Source organism: Palaemon carinicauda, chromosome 3, assembly GCF_036898095.1.
Source record: "Palaemon carinicauda isolate YSFRI2023 chromosome 3, ASM3689809v2, whole genome shotgun sequence".
Lineage (NCBI taxonomy): Eukaryota > Metazoa > Arthropoda > Malacostraca > Decapoda > Palaemonidae > Palaemon > Palaemon carinicauda.
The window spans coordinates 84166920-84182601 of NC_090727.1; the positions used below are offsets into that span (position 1 = coordinate 84166920).

Consider the following 15682-nt stretch of genomic DNA (forward strand, 5'->3'; position numbering starts at 1 on the left):
CTAGTTGGAAGACCCAGGCCTACGTGGCTGAGGACTATGAAGCGTGAAGTAAGAGATGATGGATGGGGAAGTATTGAATTAAAAGCTCAAGATACTACCCCTTACCAAAGCCAGCACTTTTCCAAAAAAAATATTTCTTTTTAGATATCTAGTTGGAAGACCCAGGCCTACGTGGCTGAGGACTATGAAGCGTGAAGTAAGAGATGATGGATGGGGAAGTATTGAATTAAAAGCTCAAGATACTACCCCTTACCAAAGCCAGCACTTTTCCAAAAAAAATATTTCTTTTTAGATATCTAGTTGGAAGACCCAGGCCTACGTGGCTGAGGACTATGAAGCGTGAAGTAAGAGATGATGGATGGGGAAGTATTGAATTAAAAGCTCAAGATACTACCCCTTACCAAAGCCAGCACTTTTCCAAAAAAAATATTTCTTTTTAGATATCTAGTTGGAAGACCCAGGCCTACGTGGCTGAGGACTATGAAGCGTGAAGTAAGAGATGATGGATGGGGAAGTATTGAATTAAAAGCTCAAGATACTACCCCTTACCAAAGCCAGCACTTTTCCAAAAAAAAATATTTCTTTTTAGATATCTAGTTGGAAGACCCAGGCCTACGTGGCTGAGGACTATGAAGCGTGAAGTAAGAGATGATGGATGGGGAAGTATTGAATTAAAAGCTCAAGATACTACCCCTTACCAAAGCCAGCACTTTTCCAAAAAAAATATTTCTTTTTAGATATCTAGTTGGAAGACCCAGGCCTACGTGGCTGAGGACTATGAAGCGTGAAGTAAGAGATGATGGATGGGGAAGTATTGAATTAAAAGCTCAAGATACTACCCCTTACCAAAGCCAGCACTTTTCCAAAAAAAATATTTCTTTTTAGATATCTAGTTGGAAGACCCAGGCCTACGTGGCTGAGGACTATGAAGCGTGAAGTAAGAGATGATGGATGGGGAAGTATTGAATTAAAAGCTCAAGATACTACCCCTTACCAAAGCCAGCACTTTTCCAAAAAAAAATATTTCTTTTTAGATATCTAGTTGGAAGACCCAGGCCTACGTGGCTGAGGACTATGAAGCGTGAAGTAAGAGATGATGGATGGGGAAGTATTGAATTAAAAGCTCAAGATACTACCCCTTACCAAAGCCAGCACTTTTCCAAAAAAAATATTTCTTTTTAGATATCTAGTTGGAAGACCCAGGCCTACGTGGCTGAGGACTATGAAGCGTGAAGTAAGAGATGATGGATGGGGAAGTATTGAATTAAAAGCTCAAGATACTACCCCTTACCAAAGCCAGCACTTTTCCAAAAAAAAATATTTCTTTTTAGATATCTAGTTGGAAGACCCAGGCCTACGTGGCTGAGGACTATGAAGCGTGAAGTAAGAGATGATGGATGGGGAAGTATTGAATTAAAAGCTCAAGATACTACCCCTTACCAAAGCCAGCACTTTTCCAAAAAAAATATTTCTTTTTAGATATCTAGTTGGAAGACCCAGGCCTACGTGGCTGAGGACTATGAAGCGTGAAGTAAGAGATGATGGATGGGGAAGTATTGAATTAAAAGCTCAAGATACTACCCCTTACCAAAGCCAGCACTTTTCCAAAAAAAAATATTTCTTTTTAGATATCTAGTTGGAAGACCCAGGCCTACGTGGCTGAGGACTATGAAGCGTGAAGTAAGAGATGATGGATGGGGAAGTATTGAATTAAAAGCTCAAGATACTACCCCTTACCAAAGCCAGCACTTTTCCAAAAAAAATATTTCTTTTTAGATATCTAGTTGGAAGACCCAGGCCTACGTGGCTGAGGACTATGAAGCGTGAAGTAAGAGATGATGGATGGGGAAGTATTGAATTAAAAGCTCAAGATACTACCCCTTACCAAAGCCAGCACTTTTCCAAAAAAAATATTTCTTTTTAGATATCTAGTTGGAAGACCCAGGCCTACGTGGCTGAGGACTATGAAGCGTGAAGTAAGAGATGATGGATGGGGAAGTATTGAATTAAAAGCTCAAGATACTACCCCTTACCAAAGCCAGCACTTTTCCAAAAAAAATATTTCTTTTTAGATATCTAGTTGGAAGACCCAGGCCTACATGGCTGAGGACTATGAAGCGTGAGGTAAGAGACGATGGATAGGGAAGTATTGAATTAAAAGATCAAGATGGAGACGACTGGTGAAAACTAACCGAGGCCCTTTGCCTCAGTAGGCGTAGGAGATGATGATAATGAGTAGCCATGGAAATAGACAGGGCAGACATGTATGTAAAAACAGACACACATACACACACACACACACACACACACACACAAAATATGTGATTTTTAAACAGATATATCAACAACAACAACAACAAATACAGCTGTTTCTAGTCCACTGCAGGACAAAGGCCTCAGACATGTTCTTAGTCATGTCTGGGGTTTGGCCAGCTTTCATCATCACGCTGGTCAATGCATATTGGTGATGGTGGGAGATTTTCGTCCGATCGTTCAAGACAAACCAACCAAGTAGGGGTGAACCTGACTAGTACAGCTTTGCTGATGATGGCTATACACAAATCCTTTCACAATATTAAGGTGTCGCCACTCAGAAATATATATATATATATATATATATATATATATATATATGTATATATATATATATATATATATATATATATATATATATATATATATTTACTGTATATAAATATATATATATATATATATATATATATTTACTGTATATGAATATATATATATATATATATATATATATATAAATTTATATATACTCTATATATATGTATATATAATATGCAGATATATATATATATATATATATATATATATATATATATATTATATATATATATATGTATATATATATATATATATATATATATATATATATAGAGATATATATATATATATATATATATATATATATATATATATATATATATGTGTGTGTACATATTTCAAGTTATAATTTTTCTTAAATCAAGACAGATTTTAGTTATCTACTGTTATTTTTACTCTTATCATGGATATGCCTAAATACTGATTATGTTTCCCCGAATACGGAGCAGCTCCACTCTTAACTTATCCATCTTCTTGGGAAAAATCTAAATCTAAACACTAACCGGTAACTCACCAATACTCGCGTATATAATGTAGGGATCCTTTTAAATAGTAGCAGACTACCAAACGTATAAGATTACTAAAGTATTAGTTTTTTTTTTTTATTACGTAGTGAATTACTGTGTACGTAATGATATTGATGTCATAAATGGTAAATGAAGGGAATGAAGCCGTAAGTTAGATTAAATCCTGAGAGGTGATATGAAGCGCCATGGAATAAGTTCCACCTTACGAAATGAGATAAGATACTATTGCCTCCATACTGTGTTCGGGTTGGATCTCAAGAGAACGCTGAGGGTTTTAGAAAGAAATAATTAAACGCTTTAATAATAATTAGAAAAGGGATCTTCCTTCGGCATCAGAACACTCCTGCAAGAGTCCGTGTCTTGTTTATTTACTTGGCAATCTAAAACAACAGCAACAACAACAACACTCCTGCCAAACACAATGATCGAAGAAAAATCGACAGAGAATTTAGTAGAATGGAAGAAGCCTAAACATGGGACGCAGTACTTTGCTGCTTTTGCAGGTAAATCTTTTCAAGTTCAATCAACAAAGGTTATGTTTTGCCCTTTTTTATATTTCTGATGATAATGTTAGACCAAAAGTTTAATATTTTATTTCTATATATCAAATTTACTGAAGGTACAATATCTATCCTATGAAAATTCGTAGTGATGATGCTATACCACCTAGCATGACTGTGCTTTGCTTCTGCTAACGGAAATACAAGACTAAATTAATTTCCCTTCTGTAAAAACAAATCAAATGGAAAATTAAATGCAAGATGTACAGTTGAACACAGGAATCCATGGTAGCCTACACCTCGCTCTGAGGATGAGCACCTTGTCGCACCCTTTTGTCTGCGAGTTCTTCTGTGTAGCCTAGCTACCTACTCTGCCATATCTCCTCTACACTATCTGTTTGGTTATTTAGGCAAAGTCAAATGCAAATTTTACTTTATCGGACCCTTATTGGGTATAAAAATTACAAATTTACCCAAATATATATGTATTTTACACAAAAATACAAAAAGAAGAGACCAGTAGATTACAATTACAATTATGTAACGGTGAGACGTGAGGCAATTCATCAAAGCGAGGTGGGCCAGGAACTCCTGTGTACAACTGTACCTTAGTCGCAGTAGATATTTCCAGACATGCCTTGTATACAGATCTTGTGTGGGGTGGGGTTGTTCAGCTTAGGCTCTCTTCCTTTCTCAGTGACCAGACTAAGAACTTATCGTATGTAGGCACTCATCCTTTCTCAGTGACCAGACTAAGAACTTATCGTATGTAGGCTCTTATCCTTTCTCAGTGACCAGACTAAGAACTTATCGTATGTAGGCTCTTATCCTTTCTCAGTGACCAGACTAAGAACTTATCGTATGCAGGCTCTTATCCTTTCTCAGTGACCAGACTAAGAACTTATCGTATGTAGGCTCTTATCCTTTCTCAGTGGCCAGACTAAGAACTTATCGTATGTAGGCTCTTATCCTTTCTCAGTGACCAGACTAAGAACTTATCATATGTAGGCTCTTATCCTTTCTCAGTGATTAGACTAAGAACTTATCGTATGTAGGCTCTCTTCCTTTCTCAGTGACCAGACTAAGAACTTATCGTATGTAGGCTCTCATCCTTTCTCAGTGACCAGACTAAGAACTTATCGTATGTAGGCTCTCATCCTTTCTCAGTGATCAGACTAAGAACTTATCGTATGTAGGCTCTCTTCCTTTCTCAGTGATCAGACTAAGAACTTATCGTATGTAGGCTCTCTTCCTTTCTCAGTGACCAGAGTAAGAACTTATTGTATGTAGGCTCTCTTCCTTTCTCAGTGACCAGAGTAAGAACTTATCGTATGTAGGGTCTTATCCTTTCTCAGTGACCAGAGTAAGAACTTATCGTATGTAGGCTCTTATCCTTTCTCAGTGATCAGACTAAGAACTTATCGTATGTAGGCTCTCTTCCTTTCTCAGTGACCAGAGTAAGAACTTATTGTATGTAGGCTCTCTTCCTTTCTCAGTGACCAGACTAAGAACTTATCGTATGTAGGCTCTCTTCCTCTCTCAGTGATCAGACTAAGAACTTATCGTATGTAGGCTCTCTTCCTTTCTCAGTGACCAGAGTAAGAACTTATTGTATGTAGGCTCTCTTCCTTTCTCAGTGACCAGAGTAAGAACTTATCGTATGTAGGGTCTCATCCTTTCTCAGTGACCAGAGTAAGAACTTATCGTATGTAGGCTCTTATCCTTTCTCAGTGATCAGACTAAGAACTTATCGTATGTAGGCTCTCTTCCTTTCTCAGTGACCAGAGTAAGAACTTATCGTATGTAGGGTCTTATCCTTTCTCAGTGACCAGAGTAAGAACTTATTGTATGTAGGCTCTCTTCCTTTCTCAGTGACCAGAGTAAGAACTTATCGTATGTAGGCTCTTATCCTTTCTCAGTGACCAGAGTAAGAACTTATCGTATGTAGGGTCTTATCCTTTCTCAGTGACCAGAGTAAGAACTTATCGTATGTAGGCTCTTATCCTTTCTCAGTGACCAGAGTAAGAACTTATCGTATGTAGGGTCTTATCCTTTCTCAGTGATCAGACTAAGAACTTATCGTATGTAGGCTCTCTTCCTTTCTCAGTGACCAGAGTAAGAACTTATTGTATGTAGGCTCTCTTCCTTTCTCAGTGACCAAAGTAAGAACTTATCGTATGTAGGGTCTTATCCTTTCTCAGTGACCAGAGTAAGAACTTATTGTATGTAGGCTCTCTTCCTTTCTCAGTGACCAGAGTAAGAACTTATCATAAGTAGGCTCTTATCCTTTCTCAGTGACCAGACTAAGAACTTATCGTATGTAGGCTCTTATCCTTTCTCAGTGACCAGACTAAGAACTTATCGTATGTAGGCTCTCATCCTTTCTCAGTGACCAGAGTAAGAACTTATCGTATGTAGGCTCTTATCCTTTCTCAGTGACCACACTAAGAACTTATCGTATGTAGGCTCTCTTCCTTTCTCAGTGATCAGACTAAGAACTTATCGTATGTAGGCTCTCTTCCTTTCTCAGTGACCAGAGTAAGAACTTATTGTATGTAGGCTCTCTTCCTTTCTCAGTGACCAGAGTAAGAACTTATCGTATGTAGGGTCTTATCCTTTCTCAGTGACCAGAGTAAGAACTTATCGTATGTAGGCTCTTATCCTTTCTCAGTGATCAGACTAAGAACTTATCGTATGTAGGCTCTCTTCCTTTCTCAGTGACCAGAGTAAGAACTTATTGTATGTAGGCTCTCTTCCTTTCTCAGTGACCAGAGTAAGAACTTATCGTATGTAGGCTCTTATCCTTTCTCAGTGACCAGACTAAGAACTTATCGTATGCAGGCTCTTATCCTTTCTCAGTGGCCAGACTAAGAACTTATCGTATGTAGGCTCTTATCCTTTCTCAGTGGCCAGACTAAGAACTTATCGTATGTAGGCTCTTATCCTTTCTCAGTGACCAGACTAAGAACTTATCGTATGTAGGCTCTTATCCTTTCTCAGTGATCAGACTAAGAACTTATCATAAGTAGGCTCTTATCCTTTCTCAGTGACCAGAGTAAGAACTTATCGTATGTAGGGTCTTATCCTTTCTCAGTGACCAGACTAAGAACTTATCGTATGTAGGCTCTTATCCTCTCTCAGTGACCAGACTAAGAATTTATCATAAGTAGGCTCTTATCCTTTCTCAGTGACCAGACTGAGAACTTATCGTATGTAGGCTCTTATCCTTTCTCAGTGACCAGACTGAGAACTTATCGTATGTAGGCTCTCTTCCTTTCTCAGTGACCAGACTAAGAACTTATCGTATGTAGGCTCCCATCCTCTCTCAGTGACCAGACTGAGAACTTATCGTATGTAGGCTCTCTTCCTTTCTCAGTGACCAGACTAAGAACTTATCGTATGTAGGCTCTTATCCTTTTTCAGTGACCAGACTGAGAACTTATCGTATGTAGGCTCTTATCTTTTCTCAGTGACCAGACTAAGAATTTATTACATTCTTCTGTTTTGCAGCCTGTTTAAATGCCATGGCCGTTGGAGCTGCTATCGGCTATTCTTCGCCTGCCAGCGCTGCCCTCAGAACTCCCAAAAACGAATCAGATGTCATTGAAGGAAAATTCTACTTGACAGAAGGAGAAAATAACTGGTTTGCTGGATCTCTCAGTATAGGGGCACTGTTTGGCTGCATGATAGCTGGTCTCTGCCTCAACTACATAGGCAGGAGGGGTACCATGTTGGCTTCAGTCGTTCCTCTTATTGCCGGTTGGCTTTTCATCGGTAAGATCACAGCCTCGAACGGGCCTAAGGTTTATTCTTTACTTATTTCCCTCAAGGGCTGTTTTACTGGTCCTATACAGCAGGGAAACCCTACTCTCTAAAGGATCTCCAGTCATTTTATCATGTTCATTCAAAAACATTCAACATTTCACAACGCATATTGCTCGTTTATTGTTAAATCGACACTATCAAAGCACTCACAGAGCAAAGTCTTTATTGTTGCTCATTACAAAATGCACTTTTTATCTGTACAACTGACCTTTCAACAAATTGACTGCCAATGCTAAGTAAAATATATGCCTGAAATCATTGAATATAAAGATTGGCGTTATCAACTCAAGCTGACAAGTGGAAATATTGTTGAGTTTGGGTGATTTACAGTATTGATTTGCAGTCTACATTTCCATGGTGTTTTTCATGTCTAAGTCATTCCCTAGCAAAATTCAATCAATATATGGATAACTATATATGTACTGCATTTCATTCATAAACCATTGAGATCCTTTACCCCCTGATACTCAGTAGAAACACCTATTCACAGGATTTACCCAGAACCTGGCTATGCTCATCATAGGCCGAATCCTGTGTGGGTTAACAACTGGAATCAGCTCGCTGGCAGTTCCTACCTACACAACTGAATATGCGTCGAAAGATATCAGAGGAACACTAGGTATGTCATGTTTTAAACATTTATTTGCCCATTCTAAATTCAATAACAGTAATGTTTTGATAGATTTCACGATATGTGTTAATTCAAGCAGCGTTTTCCTTCCGTTAACGCTGAAATTGAAAAACTGAATGCGTGATTCCTACCAATGGTTACGTGCAGCTAGTACAGTAGTTATTTGCATACTGATTGAATTAATAATAAAGTAAACCTATTTTAGATAAAGGTCAAATTTTAATATTTCATATGGAACCACCTTGACAATTTTACTAATATAGTAACCACTCGTCTATTTGCTCACCAGAAGGCCAGCTCATTTTATGCTGTCATATGATAACATTCAATGAGTAACTTAGCATCGTGCTGTTTTATCTGTAATTTATTAAAATGCTTAATTGTGTGTATTTACTGGCTCAGTACTGTAACTTGATGCCGTGAAACAAAAACAAAATAACAATATAAAACATCAGAAGGTTCTGGTAGACATATACCTTCACTTCTAGAATTATTCGTCTGAAAGTTTTAAATACCAAACAATTCTATATTTCTGTGCTATACTTATATAGAAGAATATTTTTATTTTAATCTTTCTCTTTTACTTCAGGTACCGGGTTTCAACTCTTTGTAGTCATAGGAATATTATACGCTTATATATTCGGATCCATCATAACTTCATGGCGATGGTTGACCCTTGCTTGTGCGCCTGTTGCGATCGTGTTCTGTGTTTTGGCAATTTTCCTGAAGGAGTCTCCAAATTACCTCCTTTCCAAAGGCCAAGAGGACAAAGCGAGGGAATCATTACAGTATTTTCGAGGTAAATATACTAGATGTAAAGAGTAGATACTCTTACACACATATGTACCTCCAGCCATTCCTTTTCTCACCATTTATCAACTTGTTCTTCCATTTACTCTGTATTCAGCTAGGGGAGGACGAAACTGAATTGATTTAACCAAGCGTTTTCTCATATTTCCTGCAAAATACATGAGTGTGTTAGTGAATACATGACCTACTTCTTCTTTGCCTTCAGCTTTTCCCATTTCTATACGGGGTCGCTGTTTCTAGTTAGCCTTTTCCATCCTCCTCTGTCCTGTACATCATGTTCTCTTAAGGTGGGTTTACAGGGTCGAACAGTTCGACAGACAAGCGTTTGAAGTGATGTTCGAACGTGTGAACGGGGTCTTTGGTTGTCGAACTCGTTCGTCGAACGTCTGTTCTTACCTGACTTTAGTGGGTGGGGCTTCATTGTCCACAAACCTTATGCATTTGTGGCTTACTCCACATCTTCGAACCGTTTGTCAAGCAGGTGCGACAACCAGGTTCGGCGAACCGTTCGACTGTGTAAACCGCGCTTTATACACTTTTCCTTTATGACATTCAATTATTTATCTTTCCGCCTGAAATTTGGCCTTCCTCTCCTTCTTCTGCACTCCACCTCCACTTTCAGAGTATATGAGCTACTATGTACCATAAATCCTGAATTTAACTTAGGTAAGACCTATGACATCGAGCCAGAAATGAAATACCTGAGCGAGTCTTTGGAAGAAGCCAAGAGGAACAAGGTGTCCTTGAAGGATCTGAAGGCGCCTTATATCATCAAGCCTCTCATTATAACTCTGCTCTTGATGGCTTTTCAACAACTGTCGGGAGTTAATGCAGTTGTATATAACATCAATATTATATTCCAGGTAAGTTCTCTTAAGTTTCCCATGTGATCTATGTTTTAATAGGTTTTTTATTATTACCTCCGCCAAGACGATTATAAAATAGAGTCGGTTTATTCATTTATTTGCCGTTGACTGGATTACATCAAATCTACTTGACGGCTTTTGACGAAATTTTCACCACAGATAGATCTTAAATCATGGACGACCCCATTAAATTCTGGAGATGATCCTGAACAAGATCACGATTCTGGATCACCATTGCATTTTTCACCATCTACAGTCAGCATATGAAAAGGGGGGAAGCGTTGTCCGTAGAATTTAGCTAAATGTTACCGCAGATTCATCCGTAGTCAGCACATGAAAAAAGAAGTGTTTCGTCCGTAGACTCGAGTAAAATGTTGTCAATCTTCATTGGCGGAGGTCTGAAATCTCTTATTACTCTTGTTGTTTGTATTGTTTTGTCTATCTGCGTGTTTTAAAGATTGCTCTTCATTTATCGTTTCTCCGAAGCTAAAATTCCTCTACCATTGAATGAAAAGGAACTTTCCAGATATAAGGATAGGGAATGACTTGAAATCTTCACCCAGCTCATCAGATATTCATTCAGATTCGTCAAACAAAACAGCTTTTGAAAAGTAACAAAGTTTACTGTGCATCATGTTTCCAATGTTTGGTGTGTTTGGCCAGAGCTAGATTCATAAAAACTTAATTTTATAGATCTGGAATAAACTTTAAATATAATTACTAGATAGACAATGTACTGTAGAGGGTAATGACATTGCCTGATAGTTATTTTTAGATCAATTAAAGTATTTTTTATGATAGATGTGGACCATGTATTCGAGTATGTAACTCGAAGAGTGACTGGTTTGGTGAGAAAGTACTTATGACACAATGGTGTTTTATGTCCTAGTAGCTTATTAATAGTCTTATATATAAGGTGATTTAAGAGATCTTATAAAGGACAGTAGATATAAGGTCAAAGTTCTGGAATATTTAAACAGAATGAAAAGGCGATCACTTGAAATCACGTATTCACAAGATTGAACATTTATGTGAAAAATCATCGATGCAATCCCTTATTAATATCATTATTAATTTTATATTTAGGATTCAGGAAGTGAAATCCCCGAGGACGTCTGCACAATAATCATAGGCTCCGTACAGGTCCTAGCGACAGCGGCTGGTTCACTCCTCATAGACCGACTGGGAAGGAAATTTCTACTCTGCCTCTCAGCTGCTGCGATGACCGTGTCGATAGGTCAGTCCTTCTGGTGAATTCAAAGCTGCAGCTTTATCCGTTCCCATTATTATTATTATTATTATTATTATTATTATTATTATTATTATTATTATTAGTTGCTAGGCTACAATCTTAGTTGGAAAAGCAGGATATGCTATAAGCCCAGGACGCCAACACGGAAAATAGCTTAGTGAGGAAAGGAAACTAGGAAAAATTACATACTTTAAAACAGTAATAACATTAAAATAAATATTTCTTATATAAACTTTAAGAACTTTAACAAAACAAGAGGAAGAGAAATAAGATAGAATAGTGTCCCTGAGTACACCCTCAATCAATAGAACTCTTAACCCAAGACAGTGGAAGACCATGGTATAGTTGAAAAAGCAGGATGTTATAAGCCCAAGGGCTCCAACAGGAAGAATAGCCCAGTGAGGAAAGGAAACTAGGAAAAATTAAATACTTTAAGAACAGTAACAACATTAAAATAAATATTTTCCTATATAAACAATAAAAAAACTTTAACAAAACAAGAGGAAGAGAAACAAGATAGAGTAGTGTACCCAAGTGCACCCTCAAGCAAGAGAACTCTAACCCAAAGACAGTAGAAGACCATGGTACAGAGGCTATGATACTACCTACGACTAGAATATTTAAAGATGGCCACTCCCAGATAACCATATATCTTTTAATCATTTTCAGTGTGTCTCGGTGTCTTCTTCTACACGAAATCTCAAGATAGCATCTGGGCTGATGACAATCTTGGCTGGTTGCCCCTGACTTCACTCATCATCTTCATCTCTGCCTTCTCCATAGGCTACGGACCAATCCCTTGGCTCATGATGGGTGAGTTGCTTCATTATTATTATTATTATTATTATTATTATTATTATTATTATTATTATTGTTGTTGTTGTTGCTGTTGTTGTTGTTGTTGTTATTATTATTATTATTATTATTATTAGCTAAGCTACAACCCTAGTTGGAAAAGCAGGATGCTATTAGCCCAAGGGCATCAACAATGAAAGATAGCCCAGTGAGGAAAGGAATTAAAGAAATAAGTAAACGATATGAGAAGTAATGAATAATTAGAATATAATATTTTAAAAACAGTAACAACATTAAAAACAAGTATTTAGTTTATAAACTATAAGATAGACTTATGTCAGTTTGTTTAACATAAAAAAATGTGCTGCAAATTTTAAAAGAAATGGACCTCCCCACTTACTTTGAATTAACTTGCTTTTTTATTGCAAGAGAATTTTTCGACTAAAATGTCAAAGAAAATATTTTAGAATTAATAATAACATTAAAACATATTTCTTTTATAAACTATAAAAAAGACTTATGTCAGCCTGTTCAACGTAAAAAAAAAAAATCTTTTCGGTTTATGATAAGAGATCAAATTTCTCCAGGACCGAGGAGGAACCGGGTTTGGGTGACAACGTCAGGGCTTTGGAGTCCTGCCACGGTCATCATGGTGCTAATTCATCCTTTCCCATCCATCCCATCATCATCCTTATATATCCTTACCACTTTCACATATATAACCTACCTCCTTCACATCCTTATCCCACTTACCGACTGCCAACGCAAGGGCCCGTGTCCTGCTATACGCAGGGCAATCTTAAACCAACCAACGAACTAACGTAAAAACATTTGCTGAAAAGTTTAAAAGAAATATAGGGGACCATCCCACTTACTCTGAATTAACTGACTTTTTTTATTGCAGGGGAATTCTTCTACCCAAACGTCAAAGAAGCAGCTGGAAGTATGGCGACGACTCTCAACTGGACTTGTGTTTTCATTATAACCTTTACGTTTGCTCCTTTAAAGGTAAGGAACTCGAAACACGTTTAGAATTTCTTGTGATGTCTGGTATTTAACTCTCTCTCTCTCTCTCTCTCTCTGTGTCTGGATAACTTGAACTCTCTCTCTCTCTCTCTCTCTCTCTCTCTCAGTCCAGAGGCAACGGATACAAACTGAAAAGATACACCATTTTGAACTCTCTCTCTCTCTCTCTCTCTCTCTCTCTCAGTCCAGAGGCAACGGATACAAACTGAAAAGATACAACACCATTTGAACTCTCTCTCTCTCTCTCTCTCTCTCTCTCTCTCTCAGTCCAGAGGCCACGGATACAAACTGAAAAGATACAACACCATTTGGAACTCTCTCTCTCTCTCTCTCTCTCTCTCTCTCTCTCTCAGTCCAGAGGCAACGGATACAAACTGAAAAGATACAACACCATTTGAACTCTCTCTCTCTCTCTCTCTCTCTCTCTCTCTCAGTCCAGAGGCCACGGATACAAACTGAAAAGATACAACACCATTTGGAACTCTCTCTCTCTCTCTCTCTCTCTCTCTCTCTCAGTCCAGAGGCAACGGATACAAACTGAAAAGATACAACACCATTTGAACTCTCTCTCTCTCTCTCTCTCTCTCTCTCTCAGTCTAGAGGCCACAGATACAAATTGAAAAGATACAACACCATTTGAACTCTCTCTCTCTCTCTCTCTCTCTCTCTCTCAGTCCAGAGGCAACGGATACAAACTGAAAAGATACAACACCATTTGAACTCTCTCTCTCTCTCTCTCTCTCTCTCTCTCAGTCCAGAGGCCACGGATACAAACTGAAAGATACAACACCATTTGGAACTCTCTCTCTCTCTCTCTCTCTCTCTCTCTCAGTCCAGAGGCAACGGATACAAACTGAAAGATACAACACCATTTGGAACTCTCTCTCTCTCTCTCTCTCTCTCTCTCTCAGTCCAGAGGCAACGGATACAAACTGAAAAGATACAACACCATTTGGAACTCTCTCTCTCTCTCTCTCTCTCTCTCTCTCTCAGTCCAGAGGCAACGGATACAAACTGAAAAGATACAACACCATTTGGAACTCTCTCTCTCTCTCTCTCTCTCTCTCTCTCTCAGTCCAGAGGCAACGGATACAAACTGAAAAGATACAACACCATTTGAACTCTCTCTCTCTCTCTCTCTCTCTCTCTCTCTCAGTCCAGAGGCCACGGATACAAACTGAAAAGATACAACACCATTTGGAACTCTCTCTCTCTCTCTCTCTCTCTCTCTCTCAGTCCAGAGGCAACGGATACAAACTGAAAAGATACAACACCATTTGAACTCTCTCTCTCTCTCTCTCTCTCTCTCTCCAGTCCAGAGGCCACGGATACAAACTGAAAAGATACAACACCATTTGGAACTCTCTCTCTCTCTCTCTCTCTCTCTCTCTCTCTCAGTCCAGAGGCAACGGATACAAACTGAAAAGATACAACACCATTTGAACTCTCTCTCTCTCTCTCTCTCTCTCTCTCTCTCTCTCTCAGTCCAGAGGCCACGGATACAAACTGAAAAGATACAACACCATTTGGAACTCTCTCTTTCTCTCTCTCTCTCTCTCTCTCTCTCTCACAGTCCAGAGGCCACGGATACAAACTGAAAAGATACAACACCATTTGGAACTCTCTCTCTCTCTCTCTCTCTCTCTCTCTCTCTCTCACAGTCCAGAGGCCACGGATACAAACTGAAAAGATACAACACCATTTGGAACTCTCTCTCTCTCTCTCTCTCTCTCTCTCAGTCCAGAGGCAACGGATACAAACTGAAAAGATACAACACCATTTGGAACTCTCTCTCTCTCTCTCTCTCTCTCTCTCTCTCTCTCAGTCCAGAGGCAACGGATACAAACTGAAAAGATACAACACCATTTGGAACTCTCTAACTCTCTCTCTCTCTCTCTCTCTCTCTCTCAGTCCAGAGGCAACGGATACAAACTGAAAAGATACAACACCATTTGGAACTCTCTCTCCTCTCTCTCTCTCTCTCTCTCTCTCAGTCCAGAGGCAACGGATACAAACTGAAAAGATACAACACCATTTGGAACTCTCTCTCTCTCTCTCTCTCTCTCTCTCTCAGTCCAGAGGCAACGGATACAAACTGAAAAGATACAACACCATTTGGAACTCTCTCTCTCTCTCTCTCTCTCTCTCTCTCAGTCCAGAGGCAACGGATACAAACTGAAAAGATACAACACCATTTGGAACTCTCTCTCTCTCTCTCTCTCTCTCTCTCTCAGTCCAGAGGCAACGGATACAAACTGAAAAGATACAACACCATTTGGAACTCTCTCTCTCTCTCTCTCTCTCTCTCTCTCTCAGTCCAGAGGCAACGGATACAAACTGAAAAGATACAACACCATTTGGAACTCTCTCTCTCTCTCTCTCTCTCTCTCTCTCTCAGTCCAGAGGCAACGGATACAAACTGAAAAGATACAACACCATTTGGAACTCTCTCTCTCTCTCTCTCTCTCTCTCTCTCTCAGTCCAGAGGCAACGGATACAAACTGAAAAGATACAACACCATTTGGAACTCTCTCTCTCTCTCTCTCTCTCTCTCTCTCTCAGTCCAGAGGCAACGGATACAAACTGAAAAGATACAACACCATTTGGAACTCTCTCTCTCTCTCTCTCTCTCTCTCTTCTCTCAGTCCAGAGGCAACGGATACAAACTGAAAAGATACAACACCATTTGAACTCTCTCTCTCTCTCTCTCTCTCTCCCTCTCCCTCTCCCTCTCCAGAGGCAACGGATACAAACTGAAAAGATACAACACCATTTGAACTCTCTCTCTCTCTCTCTCTCTCTCCCTCTCCCTCTCCCTCTCC

At 38.9% G+C, this 15682-nt stretch overlaps 1 protein-coding gene and 1 long non-coding RNA gene across 3 annotated transcripts in view; both read left to right on the forward strand.

Moving 5' to 3' along the window:
- Positions 1–15682, forward strand: part of LOC137638357 (uncharacterized) — a 1259132-nt gene that overhangs the window by 1172712 nt on the left and 70738 nt on the right. The gene's annotated exons all lie outside the window — the stretch shown is intronic.
- Positions 3209–15682, forward strand: part of LOC137638864 (facilitated trehalose transporter Tret1-like) — a 13125-nt gene continuing 651 nt past the window's right edge. Inside the window, exons 1-8 of the mRNA XM_068371273.1 lie at positions 3209–3658; positions 7166–7429; positions 7971–8099; positions 8701–8910; positions 9588–9784; positions 10874–11024; positions 11709–11852; positions 12739–12842. Coding sequence (XP_068227374.1) covers positions 3577–3658; positions 7166–7429; positions 7971–8099; positions 8701–8910; positions 9588–9784; positions 10874–11024; positions 11709–11852; positions 12739–12842 — 1281 coding nt within the window. The 5' untranslated portion in view covers positions 3209–3576. The remainder of the gene's footprint in view (positions 3659–7165; positions 7430–7970; positions 8100–8700; positions 8911–9587; positions 9785–10873; positions 11025–11708; positions 11853–12738; positions 12843–15682) is intronic.